General features: G+C 41.6%; 1 protein-coding gene across 1 annotated transcript in view; it reads left to right on the top strand.

The window, feature by feature from the left end:
* Window positions 1–16,354, top strand: part of LOC137367175 (dynein axonemal heavy chain 6-like) — a 1,370,791-nt gene that overhangs the window by 945,743 nt on the left and 408,694 nt on the right. The window contains exon 40 of the mRNA XM_068028611.1: window positions 1,393–1,613. Coding sequence (XP_067884712.1) covers window positions 1,393–1,613 — 221 coding nt within the window. The remainder of the gene's footprint in view (window positions 1–1,392; window positions 1,614–16,354) is intronic.

Genomic DNA, 16,354 nt, shown 5'->3' on the forward strand with positions numbered 1-16,354 from the left:
CTCACAGCAAGACTTAGAGTCAGGGTCATTAACAGCACAGAAGGTGGCCACCGTGAAAGGTTTGGCCAAAATGAAATGCTCTATAGCCTATTCCTGTGGCATTACTACCATGCTAAATCGGATCAATTCTGAACGGATTTAGAGGCTCGAAACTGGGCAATTATGAGGTGCAGTAAGCCATCAACAGCAGCAAAATTGTATTCCACCACAATCTGTAACCTCATGATCTGGGCATATACCTCACTCTACCATATGTAACACAAACGAAGATAGTTGTGGTTGTTGGTCTTAGTCCCAGGACATCGCTGCAGGAGTTCCTCAGGATAATGTCCTAGGCCCAACCATCTTCAACTGCTTCATCAATGACCCTCCCTCCATCATGAGGTTAGAAGTGGGGATGGTCGCTGATGGTTGCAGTGCTCAATTCCATTCGCAACTCCTCAGGTAATGAAGCCCGCATGCAACAAGAACTGGGCAACATTCGGGCTACATTCATGTAGCTGCTAAGTGGCAAGTAACATTCATGCCACACAAGTGCCAGGCATTGGCCATCTCAAACCTGAGAGAATCTAGTCATCTCCCTTGACATTCAACGACATTATTATCTCTGAATTCCCCTCTATCAAGATCCTGCATATCACTAATGACCCGAAGCTGAACTGGACCTGTCGCATAAATACCGTGACTACAAGAGCAGGTCAGAGGCTGGGAATTCTGTGGTGAGTAACTCACCTCATGACTGCCCAACGCTTGTCCACCATCTACAAGGCACAAGTCAGGCATATGATGGAATACAGATTCAATAGTAGCTTTCAAAAGGAAATTGGGTAAATGTTTGAAGGAGAAAGAAAATGTAGCAATATGAGGAAAGAGTGGGGGAGTGGGACAAACTAGATTACTCTTTGAGAGAGGCAGCAAAGACTTGATGGGCCAAATGGCCTCCTTCTGTGCTGTACTATTCTATGATCCCATGATTTAATAGTTTAACAGCAAGTACAGCATCTGGGAATGGTCAGGGCTGGGATGAAAGAACAAAAGGTCAGGTCTGTTATGGGGTGGAGGGCAGGAATGATTAAATAACAAAAGGAATGATGATGACTGCTAATGGAACAAGTTAAGAAACAAAAGATAGGTCCAGAGGAGGTGTAGGGCCGAACCATTTTGCTTTTGTTCACGTATTAATCACTTTGCTTTCTGAAAGATTGGAGAAACTCGTGGAAAGGCATATGTGAGGATCACAGTATCCAGTTTGTATCACGAGAACTAGAAAGTTGTTTTATTTAGGATCAGGAATTGGGGTCTGGAGAGATTAAACCTAGACTATCAATTAAGATCCTCGGATGACATTTTGGGGCACAGGATCTATTAATCTGCCTCTTTTTGTTCCTCCAGATATGACAGTAATGTCCAACTGGCGATGGATAATCATGGATGGCCCAGTAGACACAGTTTGGGTGGAAAACCTCAACACGGTACTGGATGACACGAGGACTCTCTGCTTGTCCAATGGGGAACGCATCAGTTTGCCACAAGGCATGAGGCTCCTCTTTGAGGTGGACAGCCTTTCCCAGGCTAGCCCTGCCACAATCAGCAGGTGTGCCATGGTCTACATGGTAAGATATCATTCCATACCGAAACAGGAACCACCTAGAACTGTGGCAGGGGGCAGTTGTTAGGAAACGTACAAGCAGAGTGTCTGCATTTGTTGCCATTTGAACCTCAGGATAAGGGGTTGATTATTTTGGACTGAGATGGATAGAAATTTCTTCAGTCAGAGAGTTGCGAATCTTTGGATTTTTCTATCCCAAAGGGCTGTGGATGCTCAGCCGTTGAGTATATTCAAGGATGAGATAAATATATTTTTGGTCTCTTGGGAAATCAAGGGATATGGAGATCGGGCGGAAAAGTACAATTGAGGTCAAAGATTAGCCATGATCTTATTGAATCGCAGAGGAGGATTGAGGGCCTTATGTTCTCATCTTTTTAGTAAATCTTCCTCTGCACTATTCTATCAAACATTTCCAGGGCAGGTACAGCACGGGGTTAGATACAGAGTAAAGCTCCATCTACACTGTCCCCATTAAACACTCCCAGAGCAAGTACAGCACATGTTAGATAAAGAGTAAAGCTCCCTCTACACTGTCCCCATTAAACACTCCCAGAGCAAGTACAGCACATGTTAGATAAAGAGTAAAGCTCCCTCTACACTGTCCCATCAAACACTCCCAGGGTAGGTACGGCATGGGGTTAGATACAGAGTAAAGATCTCTTTACACTATCTCATCTAGTACTCCCAGAGCAGGTGCAGCACATGTTAGATACAGAGTAAAGCTCCCTCTACACTGTCCCATCAAACATTCCCATGGCAGGTACAGCTCAGGTTCGATACAATGTTATTATACAGTTACCCTGAGACAGTGTTAATATATAATTACCCTGAGACAGTGTTAATATATAATTACCCTGAGACAGTGTTGATATATAATTAAAAGCAAAATACTGCGGATGCTGGAAATCTGAAATAAAAACAAGAAATGCTGGAACCACTCAGCAGGTCTGGCAGCATCTGTGGAAAGAGAAGCAGAGTTAACGTTTCGGGTCAGTGACCCTTCTTCGGAACCCTCCCCATCTCTATCCCAAATGGGCGACCCCCCCCCCCCCCCCCCACCTTCAAACAGTGACCCCCCAGCTCCAGACCCCCCCACAAGGGGAAACACCCCCTGCCCACATCCACCTCACCAAGGACATTGTTATATATTTACCCTGAGAGTGTTCATATACAATTGTCCTGAGACAATGTTGATATACAATTGTCCTGAGACAATGTTGATATATAATTGTCCTGAGACAATGTTGATATACAATTGTCCTGAGACAATGTTGATATATAATTGTCCTGAGACAATGTTGATATACAATTGTCCTGAGACAATGTTGATATACAATTGTCCTGAGACAATGTTGATATACAATTGTCCTGAGACAATGTTGATATACAATTGTCCTGAGACAATGTTGATATACAATTGTCCTGAGACAATGTTGATATATAATTGTCCTGAGACAATGTTGATATATAATTGTCCTGAGACAATGTTGATATACAATTATCCTGAGACAATGTTGATATACAATTGTCCTGAGACAATGTTGATATACAATTGTCCTGAGACTGTGTTGATTTATAATGACCTTAGACAGTGTTGATAATATAGTTACCCTTAAAAAACATTTTGAACATATGAATTAGGAGCAACAGCAACAGGCCACTCGGCCCCCCAAGCCCGCCCCGCCACCCAACAAACCCACTGCTGAACCGACCACTCCATACTTCCACCCACACCTGACAACCCCCCCACCCCACCCGTCCACTAAGAATCCATCCACCTCTGCCTCAAAAACACTCAAAGACTCTGCCTCCACTGCCCCCGAAGAAGAGAATTCCAAAGACCCACGACACCCCCGAGAGAAATAAACCCTCCCCATCTCTATCCCAAATTGGCGACCCCTCCCGCCACCTTCAAACAGTGACCCCCCCCCCCTCCAGCTCCAGACCCCCCCACAAGGGGAAACTGCCCCCCCCAAGGACATTGTTATATATTTACCCTGAGAGTGTTCATATATAATTAACCTGAGACAATGTTGATATACAGTTACCTTGAGACAATGTTGATGTAAAATTGCACTGAGACAGTGTTGATATATAGTTACATAGAGACAATGTTGATACATAAATACCCTGAGATAGTGTTGCTCTATAATTACCGAGACAGTGTTGATGTATAATTACCCTGAGACAGTGTTGCTCTATCATTACCCTGAGACAGTGTTGATGTAGAATTACCCTGAGACAGTGTTGATGTAGAATTACCCTGAGACAGTGTTGATGTAGAATTAACCTGAGACAGTGTTGCTCTATCATTACCCTGAGACAGTGTTGATGTAGAATTACCCTGAGACAGTGTTGATGTAGAATTAACCTGAGACTGTGTTACTCTATCATTACCCTGAGACAGTGTTGATGTACAATTACCCTGAGACAGTGTTGATGTACAATTACCCTGAGACAGTGTTGCTCTATCATTACCCTGAGACAGTGTTGATGTATAATTACCGTGAGACAGTGTTGCTCTATCATTACCCTGAGACTGTGTTGATGTAGAATTACCGTGAGACAGTGTTGCTCTATCATTACCCTGAGACTGTGTTGATGTAGAATTACCCTGAGACAGTGTTGATGTAGAATTACCCTGAGACAGTGTTGATGTAGAATTAACCTGAGACTGTGTTACTCTATCATTACCCTGAGACAGTGTTGATGTACAATTACCCTGAGACAGTATTGATGTAGAATTACCCTGAGACAGTGTTGATGTACAATTACCCTGAGACAGTGTTGCTCTATCATTACCCTGAGACAGTGTTGCTCTATCATTACCCTGAGACAGTGTTGCTCTATCATTACCCTGAGACAGTGTTGATGTATAATTACCCTGAGATAGTATTGATGTATAATTACCCTGAGACAGTGTTGATGAATAATTACCCTGAGACAGTGTTGATGTACAATTACCCTGAGACAGTGTTGCTCTATCATTACCCTGAGACAGTGTTGATGTAGAATTACCCTGAGACTGTGTTGCTCTATCATTACCCTGAGACAGTATTGATGTAGAATTACCCTGAGACAGTGTTGCTCTATCATTACCCTGAGACAGTGTTGATGTAGAATTACCCTGAGACTGTGTTGCTCTATCATTACCCTGAGACAGTATTGATGTAGAATTACCCTGAGACAGTGTTGCTCTATCATTACCCTGAGACAGTATTGATGTAGAATTACCGTGAGACAGTGTTAATGTATAATTACCCTGAGACAGTGTTGCTCTATCATTACCCTGAGACAGTGTTGATGTATAATTACCCTGAGACAGTGTTGCTCTATCATTACCCTGAGACAGTATTGATGTAGAATTACCGTGAGACAGTATTGATGTAGAATTACCGTGAGACAGTGTTAATGTATAATTACCCTGAGACAGTGTTGATGTATAATTACCCTGAGACAGTGTTAATGTATAATTACCCTGAGACAGTGTTGATGAATAATTACCCTGAGACAGTGTTGATGTACAATTACCCTGAGACAGTGTTGATGAATAATTACCCTGAGACAGTGTTGCTCTATCATTACCCTGAGACAGTATTGATGTAGAATTACCCTGAGACAGTGTTGCTCTATAATTACCCTGAGACAGTGTTGCTCTATCATTACCCTGAGACAGTGTTGATGAATAATTACCCTGAGACAGTGTTGATGAATAATTACCCTGAGACAGTGTTGATGAATAATTACCCTGAGACAGTGTTGCTCTATCATTACCCTGAGACAGTATTGATGTAGAATTACCCTGAGACAGTGTTGCTCTATCATTACCCTGAGACAGTGTTGATGTAGAATTACCCTGAGACTGTGTTGCTCTATCATTACCCTGAGACAGTATTGATGTAGAATTACCCTGAGACAGTGTTGCTCTATCATTACCCTGAGACAGTATTGATGTAGAATTACCGTGAGACAGTGTTAATGTATAATTACCCTGAGACAGTGTTGCTCTATCATTACCCTGAGACAGTGTTGATGTACAATTACCGTGAGACAGTGTTAATGTATAATTACCCTGAGACAGTGTTGCTCTATCATTACCCTGAGACAGTGTTGATGTATAATTACCGTGAGACAGTGTTAATGTATAATTACCCTGAGACAGTGTTGATGTATAATTACCCTGAGACAGTGTTGCTCTATCATTACCCTGAGACAGTATTGATGTATAATTACCCTGAGACAGTGTTGCTCTATCATTACCCTGAGACAGTGTTGATGTATAATTACCCTGAGACAGTGTTGCTCTATCATTACCCTGAGACAGTGTTGCTCTATCATTACCCTGAGACAGTGTTGATGTATAATTACCCTGAGACAGTGTTGCTGTATAATTACCCTGAGACAGAGTTGCTGTATCATTACCCTGAGACTGTGTTGATGTATAATTACCCTGAGACAATGTTGACGTATAATTACCCTGAGACAGTGTTGCTGTATCATTACCCTGAGACAGTGTTGATGTATCATTACCCTGAGACAGTGTTGATGTATCATTACCCTGAGACAGTGTTGCTGTATAATTACCCTGAGACAGTGTTGCTGTATCATTACCCTGAGACAGTGTTGCTGTATCATTACCCTGAGACAGTGTTGCTGTATCATTACCCTGAGACTGTGTTGATGTATAATTACCCTGAGACTGTGTTGATGTATCATTACCCTGAGACAGTGTTGCTGTATCATTACCCTGAGACAGTGTTGATGTAGAATTACCCTGAGACAATGTTGACGTATAATTACCCTGAGACAATGTTGACGTATAATTACCCTGAGACAGTGTTGATGTATAATTACCGAGACAGTGTTGATGTATAATTACCCTGAGACAGTGTTGCACTATCATTACCCTGAGACAGTGTTGATGTTTAATTATCGAGACAGTGTTGATGTATAATTACCCTGAGACTGTGTTGATGTAGAATTACCCTGAGACAATGTTGACGTATAATTTCCCTGAGACAGTGTTGCTGTATAATTACCCTGAGACAGTGTTGCTGTATCATTACCCTGAGACAGTGTTGCTGTATCATTACCCTGAGACAGTGTTGATGTATAATTACCCTGAGACAGTGTTGCTGTATCATTACCCTGAGACAATGTTGATGTATAATTACCCTGAGACAGTGTTGCTCTATAATTACCCTGAGACAGTGTTGATGTATAATTACCCTGAGACTGTGTTGCTCTATCATTACCCTGAGACAGTGTTGATGTAGAATTACCCTGAGACAGTGTTGATGTACAATTACCCTGAGACAGTGTTGCTGTATCATTACCCTGAGACAGTGTTGATGTAGAATTACCCTGAGACAGTGTTGATGTACAATTACCCTGAGACAGTGTTGCTCTATCATTACCCTGAGACAGTGTTGCTCTATCATTACCCTGAGACAGTGTTAATGTAGAATTACCCTGAGACAGTGTTAATGTAGAATTACCCTGAGACAGTGTTGCTCTATCATTACCCTGAGACAGTGTTGATGTATAATTACCGTGAGACAGTGTTGATGTATCATTACCCTGAGACAGTGTTGATGTATCATTACCCTGAGACAGTGTTGATGTACAATTACCCTGAGACAGTGTTGCTCTATCATTACCCTGAGACAGTGTTGCTCTATCATTACCCTGAGACAGTGTTGATGTAGAATTACCCTGAGACAGTGTTAATGTATAATTACCCTGAGACAGTGTTGCTCTATCATTACCCTGAGACAGTGTTGATGTATAATTACCGTGAGACAGTGTTAATGTATAATTACCCTGAGACAGTGTTGATGTATAATTACCCTGAGACAGTGTTGCTCTATCATTACCCTGAGACAGTATTGATGTATAATTACCCTGAGACAGTGTTGCTCTATCATTACCCTGAGACAGTGTTGATGTATAATTACCCTGAGACAGTGTTGCTCTATCATTACCCTGAGACAGTGTTGCTCTATCATTACCCTGAGACAGTGTTGATGTATAATTACCCTGAGACAGTGTTGCTGTATAATTACCCTGAGACAGAGTTGCTGTATCATTACCCTGAGACTGTGTTGATGTATAATTACCCTGAGACAATGTTGACGTATAATTACCCTGAGACAGTGTTGCTGTATCATTACCCTGAGACAGTGTTGATGTATCATTACCCTGAGACAGTGTTGATGTATCATTACCCTGAGACAGTGTTGCTGTATAATTACCCTGAGACAGTGTTGCTGTATCATTACCCTGAGACAGTGTTGCTGTATCATTACCCTGAGACAGTGTTGCTGTATCATTACCCTGAGACTGTGTTGATGTATAATTACCCTGAGACTGTGTTGATGTATCATTACCCTGAGACAGTGTTGCTGTATCATTACCCTGAGACAGTGTTGATGTAGAATTACCCTGAGACAATGTTGACGTATAATTACCCTGAGACAATGTTGACGTATAATTACCCTGAGACAGTGTTGATGTATAATTACCGAGACAGTGTTGATGTATAATTACCCTGAGACAGTGTTGCACTATCATTACCCTGAGACAGTGTTGATGTTTAATTATCGAGACAGTGTTGATGTATAATTACCCTGAGACTGTGTTGATGTAGAATTACCCTGAGACAATGTTGACGTATAATTTCCCTGAGACAGTGTTGCTGTATAATTACCCTGAGACAGTGTTGCTGTATCATTACCCTGAGACAGTGTTGCTGTATCATTACCCTGAGACAGTGTTGATGTATAATTACCCTGAGACAGTGTTGCTGTATCATTACCCTGAGACAATGTTGATGTATAATTACCCTGAGACAGTGTTGCTCTATAATTACCCTGAGACAGTGTTGATGTATAATTACCCTGAGACTGTGTTGCTCTATCATTACCCTGAGACAGTGTTGATGTAGAATTACCCTGAGACAGTGTTGATGTACAATTACCCTGAGACAGTGTTGCTGTATCATTACCCTGAGACAGTGTTGATGTAGAATTACCCTGAGACAGTGTTGATGTACAATTACCCTGAGACAGTGTTGCTCTATCATTACCCTGAGACAGTGTTGCTCTATCATTACCCTGAGACAGTGTTGACGTATAATTACCCTGAGACAGTGTTGCTGCAAAATTACCCTGAGACAGTGTTGATGTAGAATTACCCTGAGGCAGTGTTGCTGTATCATTACCCTGAGACAGTGTTGCTGTATCATTACCCTGAGACAGTGTTGATGTATAATTACCCTGAGACAGTGTTGCTGTATCATTACCCTGAGATAATGTTGATGTATAATTACCCTGAGACAGTGTTGATGTATAATTACCCTGAGACTGTGTTGCTCTATCATTACCCTGAGACAGTGTTGATGTAGAATTACCCTGAGACAGTGTTGCTCTATCATTACCCTGAGACAGTGTTGCTCTATCATTACCCTGAGACAGTGTTGACGTATAATTACCCTGAGACAGTGTTGCTGCAAAATTACCCTGAGACAGTGTTGATGTAGAATTACCCTGAGACAGTGTTGCTCTATAATTACCCTGAGACAGTGTTGCTCTATAATTACCCTGAGACAGTGTTGCTGTATCATTACCCTGAGACAGTGTTGCTGTATCATTACCCTGAGACAGTGTTGCTGTATCATTACCCTGAGACAGTGTTGATGTAGAATTACCCTGAGACAGTGTTGCTCTATAATTACCCTGAGACAATGTTGATGTATAATTACCTTGGGACAGTGTTGCTCTATAATTACCCTGAGACAGTGTTGATGTATAATTACCTTGGGACAGTGTTGCTGTATAATTACCCTGAGACAGTGTTGCTGTATAATTACCTTGGGACAGTGTTGCTGTATAATTACCCTGAGACAGTGTTGCTGTATCATTACCCTGAGACAGTGTTGCTGTATCATTACCCTGAGACAGTGTTGCTGTATCATTACCCTGAGACAGTGTTGATGTAGAATTACCCTGAGACAGTGTTGCTCTATAATTACCCTGAGACAATGTTGATGTATAATTACCTTGGGACAGTGTTGCTCTATCATTACCCTGAGACAGTGTTGATGTATAATTACCCTGAGACAGTGTTGCTCTATCATTACCCTGAGACAGTGTTGATGTTTAATTATCGAGACAGTGTTGATGTATAATTACCCTGAGACTGTGTTGATGTAGAATTACCCTGAGACAATGTTGACGTATAATTTCCCTGAGACAGTGTTGCTGTATAATTACCCTGAGACAGTGTTGCTGTATCATTACCCTGAGACAGTGTTGCTGTATCATTACCCTGAGGCAGTGTTGCTGTATCATTACCCTGAGACAGTGTTGCTGTATCATTACCCTGAGACAGTGTTGCTGTATCATTACCCTGAGATAATGTTGATGTATAATTACCCTGAGACAGTGTTGCTCTATAATTACCCTGAGACAGTGTTGATGTATAATTACCCTGAGACTGTGTTGCTCTATCATTACCCTGAGACAGTGTTGATGTAGAATTACCCTGAGACAGTGTTGATGTACAATTACCCTGAGACAGTGTTGCTGTATCATTACCCTGAGACAGTGTTGATGTAGAATTACCCTGAGACAGTGTTGATGTACAATTACCCTGAGACAGTGTTGCTCTATCATTACCCTGAGACAGTGTTGCTCTATCATTACCCTGAGACAGTGTTGACGTATAATTACCCTGAGACAGTGTTGCTGCAAAATTACCCTGAGACAGTGTTGATGTAGAATTACCCTGAGACAGTGTTGCTCTATAATTACCCTGAGACAGTGTTGCTGTATCATTACCCTGAGACAGTGTTGCTGTATCATTACCCTGAGACAGTGTTGCTGTATCATTACCCTGAGACAGTGTTGCTGTATCATTACCCTGAGACAGTGTTGATGTAGAATTACCCTGAGACAGTGTTGCTCTATAATTACCCTGAGACAATGTTGATGTATAATTACCTTGGGACAGTGTTGCTCTATAATTACCCTGAGACAGTGTTGATGTATAATTACCTTGGGACAGTGTTGCTGTATAATTACCCTGAGACAGTGTTGATGTAGAATTACCCTGAGACAGTGTTGCTCTATAATTACCCTGAGACAATGTTGATGTATAATTACCTTGGGACAGTGTTGCTCTATCATTACCCTGAGACAGTGTTGCTCTATAATTACCCTGAGACAGTGTTGCTGCAAAATTACCCTGAGACAGTGTTGCTGTATCATTACCCTGAGACAGTGTTGCTGTATCATTACCCTGAGACAGTGTTGCTGTATCATTACCCTGAGACAGTGTTGCTGTATAATTACCTTGGGACAGTGTTGCTGTATAATTACCCTGAGACAGTGTTGCTGTATCATTACCCTGAGACAGTGTTGCTGTATCATTACCCTGAGACAGTGTTGCTGTATCATTACCCTGAGACAGTGTTGATGTAGAATTACCCTGAGACAGTGTTGCTCTATAATTACCCTGAGACAATGTTGATGTATAATTACCTTGGGACAGTGTTGCTCTATCATTACCCTGAGACAGTGTTGATGTATAATTACCCTGAGACAGTGTTGCTCTATCATTACCCTGAGACAGTGTTGATGTTTAATTATCGAGACAGTGTTGATGTATAATTACCCTGAGACTGTGTTGATGTAGAATTACCCTGAGACAATGTTGACGTATAATTTCCCTGAGACAGTGTTGCTGTATAATTACCCTGAGACAGTGTTGCTGTATCATTACCCTGAGACAGTGTTGCTGTATCATTACCCTGAGGCAGTGTTGCTGTATCATTACCCTGAGACAGTGTTGCTGTATCATTACCCTGAGACAGTGTTGATGTATAATTACCCTGAGACAGTGTTGCTGTATCATTACCCTGAGATAATGTTGATGTATAATTACCCTGAGACAGTGTTGCTCTATAATTACCCTGAGACAGTGTTGATGTATAATTACCCTGAGACTGTGTTGCTCTATCATTACCCTGAGACAGTGTTGATGTAGAATTACCCTGAGACAGTGTTGATGTACAATTACCCTGAGACAGTGTTGCTGTATCATTACCCTGAGACAGTGTTGATGTAGAATTACCCTGAGACAGTGTTGATGTACAATTACCCTGAGACAGTGTTGCTCTATCATTACCCTGAGACAGTGTTGCTCTATCATTACCCTGAGACAGTGTTGACGTATAATTACCCTGAGACAGTGTTGCTGCAAAATTACCCTGAGACAGTGTTGATGTAGAATTACCCTGAGACAGTGTTGATGTAGAATTACCCTGAGACAGTGTTGCTCTATAATTACCCTGAGACAGTGTTGCTCTATAATTACCCTGAGACAGTGTTGCTCTGTAATTACCCTGAGACAGCGTTGCTCTGTAATTACCCTGAGACAGTGTTGACGTATAATTACCCTGAGACAGTGTTGACGTATCATTACCCTGAGACAGTGTTGCTGTATCATTACCCTGAGACAGTGTTGATGTAGAATTACCCTGAGACAGTGTTGCTCTATAATTACCCTGAGACAATGTTGATGTATAATTACCTTGGGACAGTGTTGCTCTATAATTACCCTGAGACAGTGTTGATGTATAATTACCTTGGGACAGTGTTGCTGTATAATTACCCTGAGACAGTGTTGCTGTATAATTACCTTGGGACAGTGTTGCTGTATAATTACCCTGAGACAGTGTTGATGTATAATTACCTTGGGACAGTGTTGCTGTATCATTACCCTGAGACAGTGTTGCTGTATCATTACCCTGAGACAGTGTTGCTGTATCATTACCCTGAGACAGTGTTGCTGTATCATTACCCTGAGACAGTGTTGATGTAGAATTACCCTGAGACAGTGTTGCTCTATAATTACCCTGAGACAATGTTGATGTATAATTACCTTGGGACAGTGTTGCTCTATAATTACCCTGAGACAGTGTTGATGTATAATTACCTTGGGACAGTGTTGCTGTATAATTACCCTGAGACAGTGTTGCTGTATAATTACCTTGGGACAGTGTTGCTGTATAATTACCCTGAGACAGTGTTGCTCTGTAATTACCCTGAGACAGTGTTGCTCTGTAATTACCCTGAGACAGTGTTGCTCTGTAATTACCCTGAGACAGTGTTGCTCTGTAATTACCCTGAGACAGTGTTGACGTATAATTACCCTGAGACAGTGTTGACGTATAATTACCCTGAGACAGTGTTGACGTATAATTACCCTGAGACAGTGTTGATGTATCATCACCCTGAGACAGTGCTGATATATAGTTACCCTGAGAGTATGCTGATATCTAGTTACCCTGAGACAGTGCTGATATCTAGTTACCCTGAGAGAATGCTGATATTTAGTTACCCTGAGAGAATGCTGATATATCGTTGCCCTGAGACAGTGCTGATATCTAGTTACCCTGAGAGAATGCTGATATATAGTTGCCCTGAGACAGTGCTGATATATAGTTACCCTGAGAGTATGCTGATATCTAGTTACCCTGAGACAGTGCTGATATCTAGTTACCCTGAGAGAATGCTGATATCTAGTTACCCTGAGAGAATGCTGATATCTAGTTACCCTGAGAGAATGCTGATATATAGTTACCCTGAGAGAATGCTGATATCTAGTTACCCGGAGAGAATGCTGATATCTAGTTACCCTGAGACAGTGCTGATATATAGTTACCCTGAGACAGTGCTGATATATAGTTACCCTGAGACAGTGCTGATGTAAAGTTACCCTGAGAGTATGCTGATATCTAGTTACCCTGAGAGTATTTTGATATATAGTTACCCTGAGAGAATGCTGATATAGAGTTACCCTGAGACAGTGCTGATATCTAGTTACCCTGAGAGAATGCTGATATCTAGTTACCCTGAGAGTATTTTGATATATAGTTACCCTGAGAGAATGCTGATATAGAGTTACCCTGAGACAGTGCTGATATCTAGTTACCCTGAGAGAATGCTGATATCTAGTTACCCTGAGAGAATGCTGATATATAGTTACTCTGAGACAGTGCTGATATCTAGTTACCCTGAGACAGTGCTGATATCTAGTTACCCTGAGAGAATGCTGATATCTAGTTACCCGGAGAGAATGCTGATATCTAGTTACCCGGAGAGAATGCTGATATCTAGTTACCCTGAGACAGTGCTGATATATAGTTACCCTGAGACAGTGCTGATATATAGTTACCCTGAGACAGTGCTGATATATAGTTACCCTGAGACAGTGCTGATGTAAAGTTACCCTGAGAGTATGCTGATATCTAGTTACCCTGAGAGTATTTTGATATATAGTTACCCTGAGAGAATGCTGATATAGAGTTACCCTGAGACAGTGCTGATATCTAGTTACCCTGAGAGAATGCTGATATATAGTTACCCTGAGAGTATTTTGATATATAGTTACCCTGAGGGAATGCTGATATATAGTTACCCTGAGAGTATTTTGATATCTAGTTACCCTGAGAGAATGCTGATATCTAGTTACCCTGAGGGAATGCTGATATATAGTTACCCTGAGACAGTGCTGATATATAGTTACCCTGAGACAGTGCTGATATATAGTTACCCTGAGACAGTGCTGATATATAGTTACCCTGAGAGAATGCTGATATATAGTTACCCTGAGACAGTGCTGATATATAGTTACCCTGAGACAGTGCTGATATATAGTTACCCTGAGACAGTGCTGATATATAGTTACCCTGAGAGAATGCTGATATATAGTTACCCTGAGAGAATGCTGATATATAGTTACCCTGAGACAGTGCTGATATATAGTTACCCTGAGACAGTGCTGATATATAGTTACCCTGAGACAGTGCTGATGTAAAGTTACCCTGAGAGTATGCTGATATATAGTTACCCTGAGAGTATGCTGATATATAGTTACCCTGAGAGAATGCTGATATAGAGTTACCCTGAGACAGTGCTGATATCTAGTTACCCTGAGAGAATGCTGATATCTAGTTACCCTGAGAGAATGCTGATATATAGTTACTCTGAGACAGTGCTGATATCTAGTTACCCTGAGACAGTGCTGATATCTAGTTACCCTGAGAGAATGCTGATATCTAGTTACCCTGAGAGAATGCTGATATATAGTTACTCTGAGACAGTGCTGATATCTAGTTACCCGGAGAGAATGCTGATATCTAGTTACCCTGAGAGAATGCTGATATCTAGTTACCCTGAGAGAATGCTGATATATAGTTACTCTGAGACAGTGCTGATATCTAGTTACCCGGAGAGAATGCTGATATCTAGTTACCCGGAGAGAATGCTGATATCTAGTTACCCGGAGAGAATGCTGATATCTAGTTACCCTGAGACAGTGCTGATATATAGTTACCCTGAGACAGTGCTGATATATAGTTACCCTGAGACAGTGCTGATGTAAAGTTACCCTGAGAGTATGCTGATATCTAGTTACCCTGAGAGTATTTTGATATATAGTTACCCTGAGAGAATGCTGATATAGAGTTAAACTGAGACAGTGCTGATATCTAGTTACCCTGAGAGAATGCTGATATCTAGTTACCCTGAGAGTATTTTGATATATAGTTACCCTGAGGGAATGCTGATATATAGTTACCCTGAGAGAATGCTGATATCTAGTTACCCTGAGGGAATGCTGATATATAGTTACCCTGAGACAGTGCTGATAATTTAATTGCCCCGGGTGCGGATATATATAGTTACCCTGAGACAGTGCTGATATATAGTTACCCTGAGACAGTGCTGATATATAGTTACCCTGAGACAGTGCTGATATATAGTTACCCTGAGAGAATGCTGATATATAGTTACCCTGAGACAGTGCTGATATCTAGTTACCCTGAGACAGTGCTGATATCTAGTTACCCTGAGAGAATGCTGATATATAGTTGCCCTGAGACAGTGCTGATATCTAGTTACCCTGAGAGTATGCTGATATCTAGTTAGCCTGAGACAGTGCTGATATATAGTTACCCTGAGAGAATGCTGATATATAGTTGCCCTGAGACTGTGCTGATATATAGTTACCCTGAGAGTACCCTGAGAGACTTAGTAGTTAGCAGGAAAAAAGACAGAGGCGCAAGGGGAGAGCCAACTGTGCAACAGCCCCAACAAACAAATTTCTCTGCAGCACCTGTGGAAGAGCCTGTCACTCCAGAATTGGCCTTTATAGCCACTCCAGGCGCTGCTTCACAAACCACTGACCACCTCCAGGCGCGTATCCATTGTCTCTCGAGATAAGGAGGCCCAAAAGAAAGAATGCTGATATCTAGTTACCCTGAGACAGTGCTGATATCTAGTTACCCTGAGACAGTGCTGATATCTAGTTACCCTGAGACAGTGCTGATATCTAGTTACCCTGAGACAGTGCTGATATCTAGTTACCCTGAGAGAATGCTGATATCTAGTTACCCTGAGAGAATGCTGATATCTAGTTACCCGGAGAGAATGCTGATATCTAGTTACCCGGAGAGAATGCTGATATCTAGTTACCCTGAGACAGTGCTGATATCTAGTTACCCTGAGAGAATGCTGATATCTAGTTACCCTGAGAGAATGCTGATATCTAGTTACCCGGAGAGAATGCTGATATCTAGTTACCCTGAGAGAATGCTGATATCTAGTTACCCTGAGAGAATGCTGATATCTAGTTACCCTGAGAGAATGCTGATATCTAGTTACCCGGAGAGAATGCTGA

The sequence above is a fragment of the Heterodontus francisci genome, chromosome 3 (genome assembly GCF_036365525.1).
Source record: "Heterodontus francisci isolate sHetFra1 chromosome 3, sHetFra1.hap1, whole genome shotgun sequence".
In the NCBI taxonomy this organism is placed as follows: domain Eukaryota; kingdom Metazoa; phylum Chordata; class Chondrichthyes; order Heterodontiformes; family Heterodontidae; genus Heterodontus; species Heterodontus francisci.